Source organism: Podarcis erhardii (assembly GCF_964252035.2).
Source record: "Podarcis erhardii genome assembly, chromosome: 15".
In the NCBI taxonomy this organism is placed as follows: Eukaryota; Metazoa; Chordata; class Lepidosauria; order Squamata; family Lacertidae; genus Podarcis; species Podarcis erhardii.
In genome coordinates this window covers 1337448-1363738 of record NC_138505.1, presented here as the reverse complement: position 1 = coordinate 1363738, position 26291 = coordinate 1337448, and the positions used below count along the sequence as shown (strand labels likewise).

At 41.9% G+C, this 26291-nt stretch overlaps 4 protein-coding genes across 4 annotated transcripts in view; all 4 read left to right on the top strand.

Moving 5' to 3' along the window:
• Window positions 1-26291, top strand: part of METTL25B (methyltransferase like 25B) — a 492409-nt gene that overhangs the window by 121653 nt on the left and 344465 nt on the right. The window lies entirely within an intron of this gene.
• The window catches only part of LOC309329710 (vomeronasal type-2 receptor 26-like), a gene marked incomplete at its 5' end in the record, with an annotated part of 190674 nt that overhangs the window by 6526 nt on the left and 157857 nt on the right, over window positions 1-26291 (top strand). The window contains one exon of the mRNA XM_081840723.1: window positions 256-342. Within this exon, the coding sequence (XP_081696849.1) occupies window positions 256-342 (87 nt within the window). The remainder of the gene's footprint in view (window positions 1-255; window positions 343-26291) is intronic.
• Window positions 13165-14115, top strand: LOC309329719 (vomeronasal type-2 receptor 26-like; the record flags this gene model as incomplete). Its single annotated transcript, XM_081840732.1, has 1 exon — window positions 13165-14115. Exon 1 carries the CDS (start codon window positions 13171-13173, stop codon window positions 14113-14115), a length of 945 nt encoding a protein of 314 aa, XP_081696858.1. The 5' UTR covers window positions 13165-13170.
• LOC309329718 (vomeronasal type-2 receptor 26-like) lies at window positions 16691-25618 on the top strand (the record flags this gene model as incomplete). Its single annotated transcript, XM_081840731.1, has 5 exons — window positions 16691-16773; window positions 18990-19281; window positions 19757-20641; window positions 21548-21785; window positions 24717-25618. The coding sequence occupies 5 exons, from the start codon at window positions 16691-16693 to the stop codon at window positions 25616-25618; spliced, it is 2400 nt and encodes a 799-aa protein (XP_081696857.1).

Sequence of the window (26291 nt, the reverse complement as noted above, 5' to 3'; positions counted from 1 at the left end):
CACCTTCTTTCCTTTATCCATTCACTAGCAGAAGTTCAGAACATTGTGTCTTGGCTTTAATATGCACAGATCTTGGTGACTGGCACCACTAATTTGCATCTGATCTGAAACAAATGCCTTATGCCTTATTTCAGTAGAGCCCCCTGTTGATGAAAAGTCAAAGAACAACTGAGAGCACAGCAGAATACATGCAATGCCTTCTTTTTCTTGGTTAGGTGGTTCCCCTGGCCTTGTGTAATGACCCCTGCCATCCAGGTTACAGCAGACAAAGGAAAGAAGGGGAACCATTTTGTTGCTATGATTGTGCTCCGTGTCCAGAAGGGAAGATTTCAAACCAGACAGGTAGGAAACAACATGTTCTGAATATCTGTGATGGAGTTGGCTATGTCAAAAGGGAAATATGTACATCTCAGAAAGCATAATGCTCTGTTGTGGTTGCTGTGCAAGAAGGAGCTGACAAACACCCTGATTTATGAACAGCTAATAAACATCTATTCTGCTTACCTCCATGCCCATAACCTTCAGGAATTGCTACCACAGCTTACTTAATCACCAAAGTTTTAGCACTGTCAATTCAAGAGTACTGTGCTTTTTATAACCATACAGGTGTGTTGACTAGATTATATCAACAGTATAAGTCTTCTGTTGATGTTAAGCTGTCTTTCTGGGCAACCTTTTGCTTTGCTTTCTAGGAAATGCTTTCTATATTGTTCAAGGAAACTTACTTTTTTAGGTCCCCTTCCACTGCGAAACATGGTTTTGGTAAATAATATTTCTCCATCCAGATTCCTTGAAAGGGTTTACCTGTCTGAGGAGCCCAAGCTTGTGCCCAGAGTGGTCACTTGAGTGCTGCAAACACAGCAAAAAGAATGCAAGAGACACACCAAAACTTTAACCATATGCATGTGTAAATACAGATAAACCCTTTGAGGGTTATGGAGCTTATGATTTAGACAGTATGTATAGGGCTTTAGCTTCTGGATGTTAAGTCTGATTTAATTAACCACTGGAAAGAAACCTAAGTACTCAAAAATAACTTAGAGAGCCAGTGTGGTGTAGTGGTTAAGAGCGGTGGACTCGTAATCTGGGGAACCGGGTTCACTTCCCTGCTCCTCCACCTGCAGCTGCTTGGGCCAGTCACACTTCTCTGAAGTCTCTCAGTCTCACTCACCTCACAGAGTGCTTGTTGTGGGGGAGGAAGGGAAAGGAGGGAAAGAAGATTGTTAGCCGCTTTGAGACTCATTAGGGTAGTGATAAAGTGGGATATCAAATCCAAACTCTTCTTCTTACCTTACCCTAAAGACAAAACAGGTAAATAGTCTAAAGGTTTCCTGGAAAATATAATGTTTCATATTTTGTATACTGTAAATTGCATTGAAACATAGGACAATAACATTCAAAGTTTCCTGATCACTTTACTATAAATAATTGTACCTCAGCAAGACCCAAAACTCTGTATCTGGAAGCCTGATTTATTTATTCCCCCTTCAAGATATCAGTGATTGCTTACTCTGCCGAGAAGATCAGTATCCTAACAAAGAGAAAACCCAATGCCTTCCCAAAAGAGAAAACTTCCTGTCTTATGGAGAAACTTTTGGCATCAGCTTGGCTCTTTTGGCTCTGGCTCTTTCTGCAACTTCAGCCTTGGTGCTTGGAATCATCATCAAAAACCGGAACACTCCCATTGTCAAAGCCAACAACCGGAATCTCACCTACACGCTGCTCGTCTCCCTCCTGCTCTGCTTCCTCTGCTCTTTGCTTTTCATTGGCCAGCCTCAGACATGGACCTGCACTCTGAGACAAACTGCTTTCGGGATCATCTTCTCAGTAGCCGTTTCTTCGGTCTTGGCCAAAACCCTCACTGTGGTTCTGGCTTTTGTGGCCACCAAGCCAGGATCCAAGATGAGGAAATGGGTGGGGAAAAGATTTTCCATCTCTATCGTTCTTGGCTGCTCCTTTATCCAAACAAGCATTTGTATAGTCTGGCTAAGTAGCGACCCTCCTTTCCCAGATCTGGACATGCACTCTCTGCTGGACGAAATCATCGTGGAATGCAATGAAGGCTCGGCCAACATGTTCTACTATGTTCTTGGTTACATGGGACTGCTGGCTCTTGTCAGCTTCATTGTGGCTTTCTTTGCTCGGAAGCTGCCGGATGTTTTCAACGAAGCCAAATTCATCACTTTCAGCATGTTGGTGTTTTGCAGTGTTTGGGTGTCTTTTGTTCCAACCTATCTAAGCACCAAAGGGAAAAACCTGGTGGCTGTGGAGATCTTCTCCATCTTGGCCTCCAGTGCTGGGATACTGAGCTGTATCTTTTCCCCTAAATGTTATATAATTATCTTGAGACCTGAACTGAACAATAAGGAGCAGCTAAAAAGAAAGTAAAAATTTAACATTTGGTTATATTTCCCTAGAAAATCTAAAATGGATTAGTAGGCTGGAATTTTCATCCCAAAATGTATATGCTTGTTTTGCTTATTTTATTAAATGTTGACTAATGTTATAGTTTTGATAACGACCTGCCTGCTGCCTACCAAAGAAAGAATTACATCCATCATGAGCTGTTCAGCACACACTTTTTCTTCAGGGCATACCATGTCTTCCATCATAAACTGAGATCCAGTTATTCAGCCCTAACGCCTTGCCTCAGATGCCATTGCTAGGTCCTCAACAAGGACACTAAACAAGGCCAGAGATGAGTGCATGAAAGGCCATCAAATTACTGCTGGTACCATCTGGGTCTCTCATTACCTGTTTTCCTGATACCAGGCAGATTGAGGTTCTTACTCTGAGAATCTTTGTAAGCTACTTTCAAAAAATAATGAATATGTAAATAAATATTTTATGGAATGTTCCTCTTCAGAACATATTAATGGAAATAGGTGCAGGAAGCTGCCGCTAAGATCCTGCTTTTAATGGAGCCAGGTCCATCAACTTTACCATGCTGGCCTTTTGTGGTTTTTGGCTATCCTCTGTTCCTACATACCTGAGCACATGAGGAAAATACATGGTAGCTGTCCATCTTGGCTTCCAGTGCTGGATTATTCTTTTCTGCAAAATGCTACATTTGGTGAGACCTGGGTTGAACAACATAGAGCAGCTAATACAAAGAAAACTATAAATAGCAGAAGAGATTCTGTTTTCATTTATTAAAGCTACTTAATTCAATGATAGCAGAGAATAATGATTTTATGGCAAAAATGGTTCTTTGACCCCAAATCCCACCTGGTTGTTGCAATACCTGAGTTGAACAGCAAAAAGTACTTAATAATATTGATATTTGTGGTTTCCTTTATGTTGTTGTTATTCTACCTAGGATTATGAAAGAAGCATAAATCAAGGCAGGAGCATGTGAAGGAATCAAATTATATTCAGGATTTTTGTGTTATGTTTTGGCCTTATGAAACAGCTACTTTTGGTTTTTGAAACTTTTCTGCTGAGGCCTGGCTCTTCCATTAGGCAGGCTTAGGGAATTGCCTCAGGTGGAGGGGCAGCCTAGCTGTCTCCTTCGGTTTCTGCCCCCCACCCAAATAACTCTCCCAGGGCACCCGCTCTATTCTCTTCTTTCTTTATTGACATTATAAACAATCCAAAACCACAAAATTATATCGTACTGTACACAAAGCAAACAAGCAATAAATAACAGGAAAAAGAAATGGTGGCACAGCAATATAAATCACGACATCCATATTCCCCAAGCTGACATGGATGGTGAACACTGATCAAATTCTGAAGCATAGGAAATAAAATCCCGCCAGATGATATAGAAGCATGGTGGGTCCTTCATTCCCCTAGAAACATGCTATTTATGTCTGTGTGTGTCTGCTGATTTGTTTTCAGCAGAAGCTAAATTCCGTAAGTTATTACACCATGCAGCCCAATGCAGACTTGCCAAGACAAGATTGAATCATGTAGTAGAATAATAAGAAGAAGAGTTTGGATTTGATATCCCGCCTTTCACTCCCCTTCAGGAGTCTCCAAGCGGCTAACATTCTCCTTTCCCTTCCTCCCCCACAAGAAACCCTCTGTGAGGTGAGTGGGGCTGAGAGACTTCAAGAAGTGTGACTGGCCCAAGGTCACCCAGCAGCTGCAGGTGGAGGAGCAGGGAAGCGAACCCAGTCCCCCAAATTACGAGTCTATTGCTCTTAACCACTACACCACACTGGCTCTGGAGTAGAAACCCAGCCCCTCAGAATGAGTGAGATCTCTTCCAGAACAGGCTGCCTATCTCATTCCTGGATATGTTGTTGTTGTTGTTGTTGTTTAGTCGTTTAGTCGTGACCGGCTCTTTGTGACCCCTTGGACCAGAGCACACCAGGCACTCCTGTCTTCCACTGCCCCCGCAGTTTGGTCAAACTCATGCTGGACATAGGAACAAGCAAACCACAGCACTCCTGTCTTGTCAGTTTTCAGCTTATTGGCTTTCGTTGATCCCATTATGACACTTGCAGACACTGAGGGATTTTTCTGTACGCAACACCCTTCCTAACCCTGATGAGACCTCCCTGTCCTTTTTTATTCATTTTCATTTGTGGCCCTAGTGAAACAGTGCTGGTGGAGATTTTCCCATATACATCAAGAAGCCCAGAAAACCCTACAAATATGTGTGGCATCTAAAGGGCAGCTGCATTCCCTATGGGTTGTTCGATTCGGAGTGACTGTTAATGAACCTATGTTCAGAGTGAAGTTAATGAACCTATGTTGATCAACCTATGTTGATCATATTCACCATCTAAAATAGGTCTAGTAGGGCCAGCACTGGGTCCAAGCCCACTCTCCCTACATCTGGACATAGTTTGGAATAGTCTCCCTGTTCCCCAAACCCACAAAGAAGTAGTGCATAGCATATGTTGTCCATTCATTATTGCAGGGGGCACAGAATGCAGGGGATTGAATTAGCAGAGAAAGCATTAATTTTTGCAAATAAGTGATTAAAAATAAATGATTTTATTATTATTTTTCTCACATAGGGTATTCATCACTAAGAATTATTATTTTTATATTGATGTTTAATGTTTTGTCCTAGAGTGGGGGGGAAGACGAATTGTAGCACTGACATATTGATCCCAAGCATGCTCTGCTTCCTCATAGATTCAATATTTGGAGTCACTGTAGCTCAGCCTAAATCCCCCTTGTCTGTAATGCTGGTGCAGCTAGAAGGGATCAGGCAGATCTGCTGAATTGTGAAGTTCTGAGACCTTAGAGAGTAATTCTTTCTAATAGTGTGAGCTGTTTCATAAGGGGACAGGTGGTCTTGCATGCTAGTAGAACCCCATTCATTAAAAGTTTCTAAGTAGATGATGGATGGCCAGCTTTGCAGGACCGTGTGGCAGAGTTGGACTAGGTGATCATTTAGGTACCATTGCATGTTCTGAAAAATATTTTTCTGGCAGGAGTTTTCCTCCTGCTGATGCATAACAGTATCCAAAAACACTGCAGAAATCATTATCTACTCTGCAATTATCAAAATGTCTATAATCTGCCCAGAGTGCCAGTAGCCTTCTAGAAGTGAGTACGAAAAGCTATTGATAAAAAGACTGAAATGATGATAAGGAAACCCAAGGTTCCACAGACAGCTAAGATTAGGGGGAAGAGAGAGGCAGGTCTCTATCATTTGGATAATTCCTCCACTCACCCCCATGTATAGGGCAGGTCTGAATATTGTGTTGTCAATTAGAATTCAAGACACACTTCTGAAAAACAGCTGAGCTTAATGGTTAGGCAAAGGTAGTAAGTCCATGTGAGAATTATATTCCCAGAGCCTTCAGCAATCTAAACCATTTTTCAATCAGGGCAGTGGCTTGTTTTATACACAGAGAGAGAGTGAGGAATTTGCACATGCATTGGGATGCTGCTGCTTCTGATTCTGCTGCTTCCGAACATGGTGTGCTATGTGCATGCTGTTAAGTGCACCAGAAATAATCCTGAAGATGTTCTACATGAGTGGCACCAGTCGGGTGATTTCCTCATCAGTGGGATAGTGTCTCAGCTGTCAAATCCTGTGTTCTCCATAGTTTCCTTCAACCAATACCCTTCTCAACACTCCCTGATTAAGTCCCCAGTGTAAGCAAAAGTTTTCATTTTTAATTTAGAAGGTCTGCATATCTGCATGAATAATTGCTTTTTTAACTTGGTTTTTAAAAGAAATATTAAAGATTGAGACAAGGACATTCTCCAAAATATGTGTAATTAGGCTGTGCTTGTACTGGTAACTGGACATTTGGAAATATTAGCCTTATATTATCTATTTGCTCTCTGTTCTGGCTCTGGTACATAGGTGCTCAGTCTGCCCATTTTAGAAGGGGACTGTGAGGAAGCTTTCCATTGCACCAATATTTTCACCCATTGAAACATATTTGTCAACATAATTTTGGAGAGATGACAAATTGGAGTCTGAGGGACACATCTCATGTACATTTCAAGAAAGAGGATAATAGAAACCTGCCTTAAATTGAGTCAAACCAATGGTCCATCTATTAATTATTCTCTGCAGCAAAATGAAATTTGATAGAAGAAACATAGCAAGAGAATGACTCCCAGCCCTCAAGAGTACGGCTGCAATTCTATATACATTATCTGAGGATAAGCTTCGCTGTAAATGGTGGAACTTACGTATGAGTAAACATGCATAGGATTGGGCAGTGACTGGGAGGTTTCAGAATGAGTGACTGGCATGTGTGGGAGCGGGAGAGAAGGAAAGGAAAGGAAAAGTCGATGGAGGGAGGGAGAGAGAAAGAAGGGGACTGTCCTTACCTGTCACAGTCCCTTCTGTCTCCTTCACCCACTAAATACATCTCAGGACAGCCCATCCTACCATGTGAAATGCTTTTCAGCCTTCTTATTCTTCTATACCTGCCCAAAGTACAGGAAGGGGAACCAAAATATCACATATCAAGGAGGAGAAAGAAGACAGTCTCAGAAAGTCTCAGCCCTCCCCCCCCCCAGGGGAGAAGCTGCTGCAGGGTCCACAACTGGCTTTCCTGAATAGGGGAGATGTGATGGGAATGTGTGTGAGGCCCTCAGTTCTTACTTCACTCATTGGCAAGGACTTAGTGCATCCAAGCTAGGCTAGCTCATTGCACAGAAATTGTGGTGGAAGCACAAGTCTAAAGCCACCGAGAGCCAGTGTGGTGTAGTGGCGAGTGTCTGACTGGGACATGGGAGATCAAGGTTTGAATCTCCACTGGGTGACCTTGGGCCAGTGCCTGCCTCTCAGCCTAATCTACATCCCTGGGCTGTTGTAGGGATTAACTGGAGAAGGGATTTTGAGCTCCTTGGGGGGGGGAGGGAGATATAGGTTGTTGTGCCTATAAGACCATGAGACAATCTTTTGAAGCACGAGCCTTGATTCCACCATGAAACAGCAAGTCCCTTTATCTGCAGCATGGTGACCAAGTTCTACCAGCACATCCTTGCCCTGGTGTTTGCTGTTGATGAGATCAATGAGAATCCCAGGATCTTGCCCAATGTCACCCTCGGGTTCCACATCTACGACAGCTATACTGATTCAAGGAGGACTTACCGCACCACTTTGGACCTGCTCTTTAAATCACACCGGTTTGTCCCTAACTACAAATGTGGCACCCAGGAAAATGTAATAGGAGTAATTGGAGGACTTAGTTCTGATACCTCTTCCTGCATGGCAGATATCTTGGGTCTTTACAAGATTCCACAGGTAGGATCTGAGTATTGGAACTCAGAGGCTTTCCTCTCACCTCCCCCATAATTCACTTTTCTACTCTTTCCAGCAGTAATTTGATGAAGTGTAAAGATAGAACTGTGTGATAGGAAGGAGAATGAATTGAAATTTGCATTCATTACTATCCAATGATGTGCATGAGAGGTGTGTCGGTTTAAAATGATTTGTGTTTCGTTCGTAGAGAGGAGAATCGTTTGAGGTGTGATAGAAGGAGAGGGGCTGTTCACCTTGGGGAATTACAGCAGCACCATCTCAAGAACCCTAGAACCCCAAAGCCAGAAGAACACCCCTTCTCTCTGCCTTTCCTCCACATACACTCATTCCTTTGAAGTCTACTGGAAAGCAGATTGTAGTCAAACCACTTGTAAATGATTTCAAAGAGTATGGCTCATTGTGTCTATAAGCTGATGCCCCAACAAAAACAGGAATATTCTCTTTAAAAGTTAGCTCAGCATGAGAGGAACGGGTTTCAATATATATCTCATTTAGAGTGTATGTTGACCAAAATTGTCAAGAGTGTCAGGAGTGTCTACATTAAGAGGGTTGTGTAGTTTTCTTAGTGTGAGTAAAAGGTGGAGGAACCTGTCTGAACAGAAGGAAATTGGGCATAGAATCATATAATCTTTGAGTTTGAAGGGACCCCAAGCATCATCCAGTCCAACCCCCTGCAATAAAGGAATCTCAGCTGAAGCATCCATGACAGGTGGCCACCCAACCTCTGCTTAAAACCCTCCAGGGAAGGAGAGCCCACCACCTCTTGTGGAAGTCTGTTTCACTGCTGTATAGAATTCCACTGCCTGTATAGACTCCCACTAATTTGAAATTTGGGAAAATAATTAGCTCCTCTTCCAACTCTTATTTTTTAAAGATTTCATATGGCTCATTTGAGCCAGCAGTGAAGAATCAAGTCCAGTTCCCTTCCTTTTACCGCATGGTACCCAGTGAAGCCCTGCAATACCGAGGAATTATTCAGTTACTTCTGCACTTCAAGTGGAAATGGGTTGGGCTCTATGCTATAGATAATGAAGGTGGAGACCGATTCCTACAGACCATGGAGGAAATGCTTTTGCAGAATGGAATCTGTTCAGCGTTCACAGAAAGAGCTCAAACACACCTGCTCTTCTCTGACAGCATACAGGAGATGCTCCACCACAAACAAAATACTTTGCCAGTATTCATGAGAAGCAAAGCCAATGCAGTTGTTATATATGGGGAAAGTGGCTCTATTACATGGTTGGGAGCAGTTATAGGGGTAATCAAGATAAGTCAAATGCTAATTCCACGAAATAAGAGACTGTCTACAGCAAAAGTGTGGATTACAACAGCCCAAATAGATTTCACATTATACCCCATTCAGGCAATTACTGATTTAGACAGACACATGTTCCATGGTGCTATCTCCTTCACAATTCATTCAAAGGAAATAGAAGACTTCCAAAAGTTTCTTCAGCTTGTAAATCCTTCCTGGGCAAATGAAGACGGATTTATCAAAGTTTTCTGGGAACAAGCATTCAGTTGTTCATTATCCAGCTCATCAGCTGTGTCTGCATTCATCTACGGCAGATGTACTGGAGAGGAGATGCTAGAGAGCCTTCCTGCCCCTTATTTTGAAATGAGCATGACTGGCCACAGCTACAGCATTTATAACGCCGCCTATGCTTTGGCCCATGCCTTGCATATCTTGCAGTCAGCTGGGCTGAAAGGCAGTGCATGGGAGTCCAGCAACAGAATGGTTCCTCAGAATGTGGAGCCCTGGCAGGTAATGCTTCCTCATCTCCAATGTCAACTGTCCTTATATAGGTTCTGGACAATTTCCTGGACCCAATATCCATGGTGTGACCAACCAGGTTCCTGATCTACAGGATATTTGTATCCAGCTTCTATTTTCTCAGTTTTCTTAAGTCTTCTTCCAAATACTGATCCCATATAACCATGATTTTCCAGACTTATTTCTCCGCCACAGTTGAATTTTATACCTTCCATGATTTGTTACTCCCTTGCTGCTTCTGCAAGTAGATTACTATCCTTGATGAATTGTAATGTCTTGTAGCCATATAGGAAAATGACCTTCAGCTCCTCGTTCTCTTTCCACCCAGCTCCACTCAATCCTTCACAAGATCTCATTCAACAACACTGCTGGGGATGAGATTGCACTGGATGAGCATGGAGAATTAGCAGCCGGATTTGACATTACAAACTTGGTCACGTTCCCAAATAAATCGTATGTCAGAGTCCAAGTAGGGAGGCTGGATCCTCCTGGCAAAGAGCTCACCATTGATGAGGACAGAATTGAATGGCACCGAGGCTTGACTCAGGTGAGGATAACAGGTGTGTGTCAACACTGGTTGGTCATTCAGCAATATGCGAGGGGAATGGACATAACACAAACACTAAATGCCTCTCTTAGCATAATAAATAGTCAAATGTGAAATTCATTGGGACCTCATAGTGAAAGGCAGGCGAATTATAACAGTAATGATAATACAGTGGTACCATGGTTTGCAACCGTTTTGGATTACAGCCACGTCAAACCCTGAAGTGTGTGTCCCTTTTTTTGGATTACAACCAATTTTTTTGGAGGCCCCATTGGTGAAAGTGTGCCTTGGGTTACAACCTGTGTTGTCTTACAACCAGACCTCCGCAATGGACTATGGTTGTAAACCAAGGTATCACTGTAATACAAATAGGATAAAATGTTTTATTAGAGGGTAAATTGATATATCGAGGTTGAGTATTTCATTGAAGGCAAGGCATCATCTTATGAACTACCTTTTCCTATACACACATATCTGATTCTTAAACAAACCATTATGATGAAAAATGCAATATTTAGAGGCATTAAGTCAGCACATCTTTAACCAAAGAGAGTCCTTGGCTTTCAGATAATTCAAAATACTGACTGTTTTGTGACTGTGTGAAATCCCTGAGGCAAATCTCTAGTTAGTGGTGCAAGATTGAATGTTAAACTATTTGATTCATTGATCAGGCTAAGTATGCAAATTCGAATCTGTCTTTGTATGATACTTAACAGAGCAGATATTCCTACTATTTATTGCATACCTGTGTACTTACAGCTTTTGCATTCTGTATCACTTGTCCTCCTGTTTGCTGGTCAATTATCTGATAGAATATGAAAAAAGATGAATTCAAGCTAAACCATTCCTATATATTTGGGTAGGTGCCACCTCTTTCAGTATGTAATGACATCTGCCGCCCTGGTTATGGGAAGAAAAAGAAGGAGGGAGAGACCTTTTGCTGCTATGCTTGTGCTCCTTGTCCTGATGGGATGATCTCAAATGAGAAGGGTAGGATATGCTGTGTTGTAAAAGATCAAGCGATCCATTTTATCGAAGTAAAATGTGGGCAACTCTTTTGCAAGTTCATTCTCATTAACATAGTGGCCATTTTTAAATCATGGCATTATGCATGGATCCCCAGTTTTACATAGATACAACAATCTAACTGATATTTTGTTATAATCATACCAAGGAATATATCAACAGCTCAGTGAATGATACATTAAGTTCTCAGATATCTCTGATAGCACAGGCATTGGACTCGTGATCTTGAATGCATGAATGGAACTTTGAGTAGCTGTAATTGTGGAACAAAGATTAAAGATGATGTTTGAAGTCATACTCGAAAATGAAGAGTTTGAGAGATTTCTGGGGTTTCCAATGAGCAACTATTTTGTAAACATCTTTGGAGGCATCTACAATGATTTAACCTGAACGTGAAAAGAAAGTCCCACCTTCTAGTACCAGTGCCCTGTCAGAACAATGAAGTGGAGGTTTGGTCTTCCTTCTCAGTCTCTTCCAGTCAACCATCCCTGCACCAGAGATCATGGCTAGTTTTACCCTTCATAGCCCTCACATTAATATGACGGGTAAGGCCTACTAATTTAATCACTCTCTAAGTCTCAACTCTGTGGGTGAGTTAGGCATGCAACATCGTGCATACACTGAGAGTTTTGGGGAAAGATTTTGAGCACCACAATGTAGGTAGGAGTATAGGAATATGAACTGATTGCCATACCCATTGGAGGAAAGATGGGAACTTGTTATGTGTACAAGAACAGGAAGGACATAATACATGGACAAGAAAAAGAAGTATAGGGATATAGCAGAAAGTCATATTCAACTAAATCATTGTGGTAGTGGCAGCAATGATCGTCACAAGCGCAAGGAAACTCCCCCCCCCCTCTTCTGTCCCCATTTGCCCCTGAACTCTCCCCAAAACTGATCTGGAGATCCAACTGTTTCTGTTAGACAAGATGTCATGCTTGCACTGATAGAATGATCTTCTTAGCACTACATTGAAAACAACCCATAATATTTAGTTCCTCCCCACCCCCACCCCCAAAATGAAACAACAAGAAGAAATACTTTGCTTCTCTAAATCAAAAGGTGGGCTTGTAATATTTTAAGGCTTGGGAGGAGACACTTGTTCAGCCCAAATTCAACCTTCTAGGAAAACAGGCTACTGTTGGGTAGGGACAGAGACAGTAGTCAAAAGGTTATGATCTACGCACCGTGGGTTAATTTCAGGCCATATTAAATGCCTAGCTTTGCACACAAACTATGCCCAGGCACCTGTCAATCCGCCAGCTACACTAGAAAGAGACAGCATCACAGTTTGACAACACATTCCAGCCACACAAAAGGACTGGGGCAAGGAGCATGGCCTGGACAGAGTCCCAAGGTCAAGAAAGGGATGGGGAATCACATTTCAACCCCAGGCTTCTCTTAAGCCTTACTATTTCAACATAATATTAAGACTCATTTTGAATTAAAATATTATTAGAAATTAGATTCATTATCAACAAGTTTTTGATTTTTATCTCCAATTCATATTTAGTCTATGTTCTATGCATTTTGAATCTGGTATTATTTCTATTTGCATCCTGTGATCTCCTTTTCTGTGCAGCAAAAACGACCCTTAGTCAGACTTTCCTCTTGTCCCTAAATAAACGCTGATTGCAAAATCACCTCCTTCCCGACCATAATGTGAGACTGGGGCATACAGTACATACTTCAGTTATTTCCATATGTCTACTTAAATTATTCTTTATTAAGGATAATAAAAAAATAAATTTCAGATAAAATGTGTTTTGTACATCTTATTAAAACTAGGGAAGTCAGACTAGATGGCCATGAAATAAAACATCAGGAGATGAATCAGACTTGGTTTTATTTTAATAAAAATGAGGCAGTCTGGGGAGAGTTTGATGTGACAGACCCAATACACATTTCTTTGTTGACTCCTACAATTTTGAACTACTGCCAGAATGGTTGTATCATTTCACTTAACAGTGTTTTTTTATTTTAAGACTAACTTTGTTGAACACCAGGAGAAAACTATATTTCAAACCAGATATGTTCCATGATGTTTCTACTTGATGCACTTTGGGCAGAAGAATTTGAAACACTCCATGAGTAAAAACACAAGGTGGGTTTCTGTTCTTGAGCATGAACCATTCTGGTTCTTACATTATCGTGCATTCTTTTTCAGATGAAGAAACATGTGTCAGTTGTCCGGAAGACCAATATCCAAACAGAGGCCAGGATCAATGCATTCCTAAGATGCCAAACTTCCTGGCATTTGGTGACACTTTGGCCATTGTTTCAACTTCCTCTGCACTATTGTTGTCTCTGCTCACAGCTGTGGTGCTCGGCATCTTCATTAAGCACCAGGACACCGCCATAGTCAAAGCCAACAACAGAAGTCTCACCTACATTCTCCTCATCTCCCTCCTCTTCTGCTTCCTCTGCTCCTTTATGTTCATTGGGAAGCCTAATGAGGTGACTTGCCTTCTCCGACAAACTGCTTTTGGTATCATCTTCTGTGTGTCCATCTCTAGTATCCTGGCCAAAACTGCATCTGTGCTTTTAGCCTTCATGGCCACCAAACCAGGATCTAGGATGAGGAAATGGGTGGGGAAACGATCGGCTTATTCCATCATTCTGTCCTGCTCAAACATCCAAGTGGGGATCTGTGCTCTCTGGCTGGCGATGTTTCCCCCCTTTCCAGATAGAGATACACACGCAATGATTGATCAAATTGTGCTCTTATGCAATGAAGGGTCGGTCACTATGTTCTACTGCGTCTTGGGGTTTATGGGCTTCCTGGCCATTGTTTGTTTCACTGTAGCTTTCGTAGCCAGGAAGTTACCTGACAGCTTTAATGAAGCCAAGTTCATCACCTTCAGCATGTTGGTCTTCTGCAGTGTTTGGCTGACCTTCATTCCAACTTACCTGAGCACAAGAGGAAAAGACATGGTAGTGGTGGAGATCTTCTCCATACTGGCTTCCAGTGCTGGGTTACTGGGCTGCATCTTTACCCCTAAATGCTACATCATTGTGGTGAGACCTGAGCTGAACAACAAAGAACATCTAATAGTTAAAAAGAAATAAATGAGATAAAGTACACATACATTTATCCCCTCCCACAACAGATATCCCTCTCCCCTCCCCATATATAATGGTTAAAATGGGGAACATTATTCCTGAGTTGTAAGTGTGAATCCAGTGGTTGCCACTGTTGAGTGATGTCATCATCATCATCATCATTTTTTATTTGTATGCCGCCTTTCCACAGTTAAAAAAACAATGCTCAAGGCGGCTTACAGCATAACAAGATTTACATAATTACAAAAGTCATAAACAATAAATAAACCACATCAAAAAAATACACAACCAAATGGGAAACAATTTCCTCATAAATCAAAATCTAAAACTAAGAATACACCCATTCATATCAGAGTTTAAAATGACATAGGTAAAAAACAAAAACAAACATTGTCCCCTTCAATGTACAATAAAGATACAATGCCTCTATGAAATCATCCTCATCTCTCTTTCCAGCTAATGCCTGAGCTTCCTTGGTCAATTTTTCTGAAAGTGCTTTGATTCACACTTTCTGTTACCACACTGACATTTGCAATTGTTCACACATGTGCTTGCATGCATACACACATTGAAAAAATTTAAAATAATGACCAAACACAAACTGTCTTAGAAATAGGATATATATTGGCCACTTACCAGTTGTCAGAAGTGCGTGCAGGAGCCAGGCCCTGTGACTGGTAGGGCCTCACAGGATTGGGGCCTTCCTGAGTTTGCCGCACAGGTGCGCCTTGACAGAAGACTCGTAGCACCTGGTGGCAAGGGCTGAGAGGGGTATATAAGACCAGCATTTCCCTCTGGTTCTTTGCCACAGCAACACGCTACCCACCTAGCTGTGCTTTGGTTTCCTGACCCCTGCTTTCCTGATTTGTGGGCTCTTGGCTTCCTAACCCCTGGATTGCTGACCATGGACTGCTGATTCCTGCTTCCCGACCTCTACCCAGGTCCCAACGTACCAAGCTGGGACTCCGACTGTCTGTAACCCAGACCATGACACCAGTTCTCAGGTGCTGAGGCTGATCTGAAAAGTTGTCCATGATTGCTCAGTGGAAAATGCCAGTGCAGGTTCCTCATCCTGATTCATCCAGAGCTCATCCTGGATAATTTAAAGTAAATTAATTCATGCTGGTGTAAATAAAATGAAATAAACAAATAAACCCCATTAGTGTTCTGGGGGCGAGGCGAACATGGCAGGACAAAGAGAGACTTACATCTGTTTCAAATCCCACTCAGTTGGGTCATAGTACCTAGGGCCTGGACATGAAAATTTAGGCTTACACTCATTTATCAGTTTAGTTGGCAGTCACCCCTCCCAGAGGCTCCAGAATGAAGTTTGGAATAGGGATAGTTTATGTCATCTTTAATTATGCTGGTTTTTATATTTAGGGTTGCTCTGTCCAAGGTGTATTGTGGCACTGACATTTCTAGGACACCACTTCTTTGATGATTTGTGGAATCATATACTAATGGATTAACTGGGATTTCCCTGTAGCTTCATCATCTGACATTATGTAACACCAGAATCAACCAGATCCATCTGCTAAATGTGGCACATCAGGAAGAGATTTCTGAAGGCAAAAACTACTGGGCCAATGGCCTTCCTCAGAGGGAGGTAGACTTTCCTTTGTTAGAACAAAATAAAAAAATTCCTTCCAGTAGCACCTTAAAGACCAACTGAGTTAGTTCTAGGTATGAGCTTTCGTGTGCATGCACACTTCTTCAGATACGAAGAAGTATCTGAAGAAGTGTGCATGCACACGAAAGCTCATACCTAGAACTAACTCAGTTGGTCTTTAAGGTGCTACTGGAAGGAATTTTTTTATTTTGTTTTGACCATGGCAGACCAACACGGCTACCTATCTGTAACTTTCCTTTGTTAGGTTATTGTAAGCAGAGGATGAATATCCACCTAAGTAGAAGGAATTGCATAGCAGTGGATTCTCTGCAGAGGCTGGGGTGAACATTATGGCCTTTGGGGTACCTTCCAACTCTATGATTCTATTATACAATATAAAGAAACAGACAAACTATTATGGGAGAAGGATGTTTGCTCTGGAAGTTCTACTACCATTGAGTCAACAAATTGGAGAAGTAATTATCTCCCCTGTCATTATTTGAATCACTGTAATTGACCCAAAGCTCCAGCAGCTTTCTTGGAAGCTACGGGGGGGGGGGGAATCAACAAGCAAGCCTGGAATGGTTATAAGTACTGTATTGCTTCTGATGCAGCCAAGATTAGGCTTAAGAGGGGGATCTGTCAGTTTCTTCTTTCATTGCATATAGTATATCCTTCAGATCTTGTCCCTTGACAATGTAGATGATGAAGTGCACTGGCAGAGTCTGTTTCCATCCAAGACGTAATACTGAAATCAGGCTGGTGGTCAGAATGATGTTTTGACCTGAGAAAGACAGGAGCCTCGTTTGCAGAAGGAGGTTTTCCATCCAGATGTTGGTGCTGCTCCTGCTCGTGCTCCTGCTCCTCCCAAACATGGTGTTCAAAGTACATACCAGTAAGTGTGTCGGAAGTAATCCAGTACATGTTCCACATGACTGGTATGAGACAAGTGATCTCCTCATTGGTGGGATGGCATCTCTTATGCATTACTTTTCCCCTGAAATTGTATTCAACGTGCACCCTTCTCGGGTCTCGATAGCCAGCACCCCAACGTAAGAAAACTGCCTGTCATTTTATTTTAGTGGTGTTTAGTCTTTATATATGCATGGACAACTGCAGGTCATACTGCTTTGAAAAGATATTAGAATTTTTCAAAAATGGTGGGTGGGTGGATAAGAACCACTGGTTGAGAAGAAAATGAAATTCTCAAACATCAGTGAGTTTAAACTGTGCCTTTATGGTCCGTTGGGCATTTGGAAACATTATCCTTTGATGATCCAATTATTCTTATCTCTTATATGTATGTATTTTTGTATATATGCATTCTTATTTTATGAAAATTGTACACATTCAAGCACATTGAACTTATAAAGTTCTGTATTTCAGGAGTAGGCAATTTGCAACCTTTCACCTAATTGTAGATGGGTGTCAAAGGGGAGGAAATTGAAAGAAAAGAGGGTGAGACAGAAATTTGTGTGAGAGACAGACAGACAGACAGACAGAGGAGAGAAAGATGGCAGAAATTCAGGAAAAACAATGAATTGAATGGCTGCACCTTGAATGGACAGGGCTGGAGTGAGATAGGGTGCTGGTATGGACACAATTGTGCACTCTATGTGCACATCTACATGCACCCCATTATATTTTAAACTTAGAGAGGCCAATGAACACATATCTTATTTTAATGAATTGACTTTTGCCCAACTTCGAAAAGCTTTTACAGAGCTACAACTAAATACAATAAGCTCTGCTTATAGAGATGGGAGACACAGAGGCATACCAAAAAAAGAACGTGTTTGCATTAGGGGATGTTCTGAAGTAGAGGACCTTATGCATTATCTCTTGCGCTGTCCTTTATATAATGATGCAAGAAAAAGATTTTTAGTACCTATAATGACAAGGTCCCCTGGTCAGAACCCCTCTGACATGATTTTATATCTCCTCACAGACACAGATAAGTATGTGACCTGGCGTGTAGCACTCTTTGCAACTGCTGCTAGGAAAATTAGAGCAAATTATATAGCCAAGGTAGCCATTAACTGTAAAGGAGATGAATTCATTTGATCCTATCTATCTACCTCAGGCTATGCTCTATTTTTGTCACCACACTCTGAGTATAAATTGCACACTGTATTAATTGATATTGTTTTTAACATTAGTGACCATGTGATGATTTTAGCTTATGAATTTTATTGTTTAATGTTTTTATTTGTACATTGGGGTACTTTTATAGTTCTGTTTAGAGTACATAATGTTTTAATAATATAAATGTTTTAAGTCTTTTTTATCAATTCAGTATATATATATTTAATTGTCAAATAATTCTGTGTACATTGCGGCAGCCTTTAGCTATGTGCAATAAAACTGACTGAGACTGAGACACAATTGTGGGAGAAAGAGAGTGTCCTGCTGGTGTGTCCATATAGCCCCAACCTCCCCACAGCCCTGTCCTTTCTCACTCCATTAAGGTAAACTTGAGCCACACTGGTGTGGGGAGAGAGTCTCTGCAGCACTTCTACTATTCTGTACTTGTTAGAAAGTACAGGGAGAGAGAGAGAGAAATGAGCAGAGTGACAAATGCCAGTCCATACTTTGTCCCCATTGACTACCTATTTCCAGAGAAAACTTGAACATAACAGAACAAACAGAAACTGCTGCCAAACACCAGCCTAGAATATCAAGTGGCTCCTTTGAACGATCCATTTGTGTCATGAAAACAGAAATGGCTAAAGAAAAGTCTGAATCATGTCAGCAAACAGTTCACTAGTAGAGCACCCCATGCCTTACGTGCAGAAATTTCCTAATACAGGGCAAGGTGGTGTCAGTAGAGTTGGGAAATGATCCTCTTTAAAACTTTTTGAGCACCTGATAGAACAGACCAGGGCTAGGGAGCCTGTAGTTTTTATTCTGCTGCTGGACTCCAGCCCCGTCCTCCCTGTTCATTAATCACGGTGGCTGTGGCTGACGAGAATTGGGAGCCCAGTGTCATCTCAATGGCCACAAGTTCCCCTTCCTCTTGGACAGACAATGGTGAAATAGAGGGACTCAGAAGAAAGCAGCTTCCAAGAATGCAATGGAGCAAAAGTTAGCCCCAACACATTCCCCTTCTTCCCAACAGGACTTAACTGGTGAATAACTTTTCTGGTTCTATCATCTTCTTATAGTCAGGTAGCTGAATACTGAAGAAGAGTACTGTGAGGAGATGAATGCTGTGATGAGATATTTTGTGCAATGCATCATTATCCTGTGAAAGTCACTTTATTTGCAGCATAGTGACCAAGTTCTACCAGCACATCCTTGCCTTGGTGTTTGCTGTTGATGAGATCAATGAGAATCCCAGGATCTTGCCCAATGTCACCCTCGGGTTCCACATCTACGACAGCTATACTGATTCAAAGATGACCTACCGCACCACTATGGACCTACTCTTCAAATCACATCACTTCATCCCCAACTACAAATGTGGCACCCAGGAAAATTTAATAGGAGTCATAGGTGGATTCAGCTCTGATACATCTTCACGCATGGCAGACATCTTAGGTCTTTTCAAGATTCCGCAGGTAGGATCTGAGAAGCAGAGAGATGGGGACTTCTCTTGATACTCTCTTTCTAGTAGGATTCCTAGTTATGGAAGTGGTGTAATGAGAAAGGAAATTAATATGGTCTGAATGACGTGGACTTGCATCATGGAATCTCTTGTTTTAGTTGACTGTATGTAAGCCCACTCTGGAAGCATTTTTTACTTAAAAGTGAGGTAGAAATGATCAAAATAAAATAATATGGGTATCCAACTATGAGAACAAGATGGAAGAAGTCCCAAAAATGTGCATCATACACATAGAAAATAGGACTGAATAGCTCAAGGAAAAGATACCATATGTTTATTTTGTGCAGGTTTGTAAAAGGAAACAGTGGCTTAAAAATAAGTAAATTGTGGGTATATAAAATTGCACAGTATGGAAATATTTAGATAAATGAAATCGGTATGAGCTGCTGTTTCCACTCTGTATGTACTGCCTGGCTTTTGTTTTTCAGATTTCATATGGCTCTTTTCAACCAGCAGTTAATTACCAAACCAAGTCCTCTTCCTTTTATCGAATGGTTCCTAGTGAAGATTTTCAGTACAGAGGAATCGTCCAACTGCTTTTGCATTTTGGATGGAAATGGGTCGGTCTCATTGCCCAGGATGATGAAGGTGGAGAACATTTCTTGGAGGTCATAGAGTCAATGCTCTCCAAGAGTGGGATCTGTTCTGAATTCACAGACATAGTTCCAACAAATGCTCGCTACTCCAAAGATCTGTTTCAAATGTTCTTAAAGCGAGTCGGAAATCTCCCAGGTTTTCTGGCGAGCAAAGCCAATGCTGTTATTGTATCTGGAGAAAGTGCACCAGTTACATGGTTGGCAAATACTGTAGCAATAATCCATGCCTATCAACTAAAATATCCTTTGTATAAACTCTCTGCCGCAAAGGTGTGGATCACGACAGCCCAAATTGATTTCAAGTTCTTCAAAGTTCAAATGGTGACTGGCCTTTCGACCCGAATGTTCCATGGCACTCTCTCTTTCACAATTCACACAAAGGAGATTCAAGATTTCTATGACTTTCTTCGGAATGTAAACCCTTCCTGGGCAGATGGAGATGGTTTCATCAGTGATTTCTGGGCAGAATCTTTCCGTTGTTCTGCTTCAGACTCGGGAATTTCTAAGTTCTTCAGAAGTGCATGCACAGAAGAGGAGATGCTGGAGAGCCTTGCTACACCGTTCTTTGAAATGCGCATGACTGGCCACAGCTACAGTATCTATAATGCTGTCCATGCTCTAGCACATGCCTTGCATGCCTGGTACTTAGTAAGAGCCAAGAACAGAAGAACGGAGGCTTGGGACAGACTGTCTTCTTGGAACGTGGAGCCCTGGAAGGTAGCGCTTCCTTACAGACAAGTTGTTGTGCCCTGGGTTTAGGACAGTGGTGTGGCATACAGAAGAGATATTTTTTGAAAATGCTACAGCACATATGAAGGGGGGGCATTAAGGAATACTCCTCTACCCGTGGCAAATGGGAAAACTTGGAAAGAGGCGTAAGCAGGCCTCCCATTGTGCAGGAGGTAAAGACCAGGTACCCATTTAGTTAACTTACAGTACAATGGTCTAGGTGAGTGCAGGATTTCAGCCTAGGCTTGAGACTTGCATAGAAGGGAGGAAGCGAGGTTATGATGCATTCAACAGTTGTGTGTCAGGGCAGGAAATCAACATGTTGAGAGATTTCTTATATGGAAATAGAATAAAGAGGAAAGCTTCACCTGTTTACATTCTGTCCATCAGATGTTTTATTATATTTATTATATTTCATTATAAAACAGAAAGAGTCATCACTGTTTTTATTTCTGGACATCCCATTCCATCTGGAAGAAGACCCAAAAAATTGCATACGTCAAAAGGCATTAAAAAAATACACTTAATTTCTGCACAGATTTTTTAAAAATCCCTTTCAAATATGGGCAGAAGTGGAACCGGATGGGCTGAGTTCCTTCCTCCTGTAGAAGGAGATATTCTAAAATTCATTTTTAATAGGACGTAGTGTTACTTTGAGTAATATGTGTCCAAAAATAACAGATTCCACTTCACATTTGTCCCTTTACAAGATGAATTAGTTTGTGTTGAGTTCACAGTGGAATTCAAGTTCACTCAACATCTGGCCCTCCAGATATTGGTGAGCATTGATGGAAGTTGCAGTCTGAAAACATCTGGAGGACCACAGCTTCTCCATCCCCACATTAAGCCCCACTTTAATATTTCAACATTTTTTATCTTTCTCTTTTTTCCAAGCTCCACTCATTCCTTCACCAGATCTCCTTCAACAACAGCGCTGGAGATTTAATTGCACTCAATGAACATGGGGAATTAGCAGCTGGATTTGATGTTACAAACGTGATCACTTTCCCTAACAATTCCTACATCAGGATGAAAGTGGGGATGCTGGACCCTCACAACCCTCCGGGCAAAGAACTGACCATTGATGAGGACAGTCCCTTGGAATGGCACAGAGACTTGGATCAGGTTTCAAGTATCAACATTCATTGCCATGCAGTGAAGTGGGAGGGTTAAGAGATGTTAAGGAGGGATGAAGAATTCGTTCATGCAATGCACAGCTTTGAAATTCAGTGGAATGCCACATTGTGTTGACAAATAAGAGTATGCTGAAAATAATGAAATATGTGGAGGGTGGGCATTCCAGTGGAGACAAATTCCCATTATCTACTTCGTTAAGCTGCTGTATCTAAGTGATTTACAGTAAAATAAGCACATAAGATGCACGAGTTAAAGCATAAATCACAAATCACTATTGTAGCAGAATATATTGATACATGACCAGTGGTGGGCCTAGGGGTCTCAAATTTCAGCAGCACCTGTGTGACACTAAAATTCAGTGTCCCCACCTTTTATCTTCCATTCTGCACCACAGTTTCAGCACCCCCTGCGGTGCCCCCCAGGACCCTCACCCAGTGCTACCGAACCCATCGCATATCCCCAAATCCGCTTCTGGCATAGCAGCAGGATCAAAGTGTGAAGAAGGAGCAAATACACAATTAAGATTTAATCAGAAAATCCTCAGATAAAAAAGAAAGTTTCTAGCAGCCCTCAAAATGTATACTCAGCCTGTTTCCCTCCTGGTAGACCTCATCCAAAGGGGCAACCAAGGCTCATTCATTAATGAGAGCAGGCCTGAACTGTTATGCACTGAAGTTCTCATCCTGGGCCAGCGGGGGGATACTGTAGATAGTTTTCACTCAGGTCCACATATGCAAATAAGGTATTGAAAGTAAAGTTCAGTAATTGGATAGTTACAGAAAGTTGTTACTGCTGTGTTATAGTGGAGCTAAGCAGGCTGGCTGAACCCTTCATAGAATCATAGAATCATAGAGTTGGAAGAGACCACAAGGGCCATCGAGTCCAACCCCCTGCCAAGCAGGAAATGCCATCAGAGCACTCCTGGTTGTCAAGCCTCTGCTTAAAGACCTCCAAAGAAGGAGACTCCATCACACTCCTTGGCAGCAAATTCCACTGTCGAACAGCTCTCACTGTCAGGAAGTTCCTCCTAATGTTTAGTTCAGTTCTGTTCTGGCCTGTGAATAAACAAGAGCTGTTTGAAGAATCGCTGTGTCGTCTGATATGTTCACCCACAACTTAACATGAACCTAGTGCACAGGGGGGCTATTCATCGGGAGGAATATATTACAATTGTTTCCAGTTACATCCAGCTGCATAACTCTGCAAAAGAATTGTAGTTTACTCCTCACAGAGCTACAATTCCCAGCACCTTTAAAAAACTACAGTTTTCAGGGTTATTTGGGGTGGGTGAGTTTTATGTGTGCTTTAAATGCATGGTGAACACAGGCACAATGTCATTGGCAGAACTTTTTACTGAAGGATCATCTGATATAAGATGAATTCTCTGGATGTATTTTAATGCTAAGCTTTCCTATACTTTTTTGGACAGGTACCACCCCTTTCGGAATGTAATGATGAATGCCACCCTGGCAATGGGAAGAAAAAGAAGGAGGGGAAGAAATTTTGCTGCTATGATTGTGCTCCATGTCCAGATGGGATGTTCTCAAACGAGAAGGGTAGGGCATGTCACATTAAGATGAACCAAGCAATACAATTGACTGCAGTAAATTGTGACCAGTTCTTTTGCAAGCTTCTGTTAATTAGCTTTGTAAGTTTGATGAAATAATGGCATTTTATATTCGTTCTCACTGCTCATATATATACTGTATGTTTGCACTTCCTTTCTCTTAATCAAGTAGGGAAAAGATTGCTGGAATGACAAATGATTCATGTTAACATAAACAAGTTCCCAGATGACTTTGATGCCATAATGGCCAGATTTGTGATCTATAAGACATAGAATGACCTTCCATTACTAGTAATTGCACCTCAGTTAACTGAGAAAGGATGTTAAGGTCGGCATTTGTACACATTCCCCCAAATGATGAGGCAGCACTCAGGAATCTGTGTGATTTTCAATAAGCAACAACTCTGAAAACTTTTCTGGGAATATGCAATGGCTTAAAAATGAATGTAACAGGAATCTGTGTCTCCCCAGTGTAGGTACCCTGTCAAAATGAAGAAGAGTTTGTTATTCAGTCCTCTCTAGGAAACCTCAGGACTTTTAATGGTCTTGACACACGTATGTAATAAGAAACTCTCACACATTCATATGTCACAAAACATTTGCTCTGCTCAGGGTAAAATCTTAAGAAAACATTTGATGTATCAAACCTTTTTGCCCAAGAGAAAAATATATATATAAGGTTTAGTCAATGAGAGCTAGACATATCATTAAAGAAGACAATAATGCCATATGATCAAAACTGTTGAATTGCTGAGGCAAAATTCACAATTGACTGAGCATAAGCTCAAGTTCTCTCAATTAGAGAGGACTGAGCAGATATCCAAAAAATTGCAGAGTTCCCCCCTCCATCTTTCTTTTGATTAGGAAATATTTTAGAAGATACCTATGATGAGTGGTGAAGGCTATTTTCTCTACTTCCCAGAGAGAGTGGTTAGGTCCGGAGCTCTCCCACCTCCCCACCCTCTCCCTATCCTCCACTGCTTTTTCACATACTCCCATGTCCTCCACCAGCCACTCGCTCGCCAATTTCTGCAGCTCAGTCACCTGATCTATCAGCAGCTTCAGTCCCCCAGGCACCACTCTTCCACTCATCAGCCTCCACCGCTCAAGTGGCCACTAAGACTGTTGCCACGTTATATTTCCCTGTGTCATCTATCAGTGGACACATTAAAAAGATCTGGATAGAATTTGGCTGGGGAAAGGTAGGTAGTTTGCATATATGATGGGTGGAATTTGTTTTTGAAGAATCTTGGCCAGAAAAAGGTTGGCCTTTTCCCTTGTGAAATATACTCAGGCAAACTCCTGGGAAGGCTGTGCTTAAGCCCTAGAACAGTGTTTTTCACTCACTTTTTTTTTTAGACAAAGAAACTTGTCGCAGATGTCCAGAAGATCAGTATCCAAACAAAGCCAAGGATCAATGCATCCCCAAAACGCCAAATTTCCTAGCATTTGATGACATTTTGACAATCGTTTCAACTTCCTTTGCACTTCTGTTCTCTCTGATCACAGCTTTGGTGCTTGGCATCTTCATTAAACACCGGGACACTGCCATAGTTAAAGCCAATAATAGGAGCCTCACCTACATTCTCCTCGTCTCTGTCCTCTTGTGCTTCCTCTGCTCCTTGCTGTTCATTGGAAGGCCCAATGAGGCAACCTGCCTTCTCCGACAAACTGCTTTTGGCACCATCTTCTCAGTGGCCCTGTCTAGCATCTTGGCCAAAACCATATCTGTGGTCTTAGCATTCATGGCCACCAAACCAGGATCCAGGATGAGGAAATGGTTGGGACAAAAGTTGGCTTATTCCATAGTCCTCTTTTCCTCCAGCATTCAAGTAGGCATCTGCGCTGTCTGGCTGGCAACCTCTCCACCAAAACCAGATTTGGACATGGACTCAATGGCAGAAGAAATTGTTCTTTTGTGTAACGAAGGGTCGGCCACAATGCTATATTGTGTCTTAGGCTATATGGGCTTCCTGGCCATTGTCAGCTTCACTGTGGCCTTCTTAGCCAGGAAGTTGCCAGACAGCTTTAATGAAGCCAAGTTCATCACCTTCAGCATGTTGGTCTTCTGCAGCGTTTGGCTGTCCTTTGTTCCGACTTACCTGAGCACAAGAGGAAAACACATGGTGGCTGTGGAGATCTTCTCCATCTTGTCTTCCAGTGCAGGGTTACTGAGTTGCATCTTTTTCCCTAAATGCTACATCATTCTGCTGAGGCCTGAGCTGAACAACAAAGAACAATTGATACGAAGAAATACATAAATGCTAGAAGAGCTCTCTATTTTATGTTTTTGGTTTTCATAGATGTGCACATGAACTGGGTCCATGCGGATTTCACAATCTCGGCAGTTCTGTGTTTTATTTTTGGGAACTCTCCCCACATATGCTACACGATTGTAAAATTAATACATTAAGTTCTATAAATAATAAATGAGGTTTTTGTTCCATTTCTGTTGTATTTATTCTACATGGCGATAAAAGGGGTGTATGTCCAATGAGAAAGAATCAAACTACTTTTGTGCTTTATTCCTGAATTGTAGAACTGTCATCTTTTTGTTTTAGATGCTGTTTTGCCGGGGGGGGGGGGGAGTAAAGGGAGCTGTAAGGATGACTAACTCCTCATGCCTCTCTAGGCAGCCCACTCTGCTGCTTTTTCCCGGCTCCTGCCAGCCTTCTCCAGACCTCTCCCAATGATTTACTGGCCCCCTGCAAACACTCTTCTCCTTCTTACAAAGCTGCTGATCCCCACCCCACTGCACTGTAATCTGACTGAGATGTAAGTGTAAGTACAGGCCCCTGGTGGTGCTGCAAATGGAGAGGCTACAGAGAAGGCAGATTGTCCCTTAAATAGGGATCAAGCCCTCCCTCCCTCCTCGGACCACCTTAGGAATACACCAGTCGGAACCAATGATTTTCCCACTCTGCCTCTCTCTCT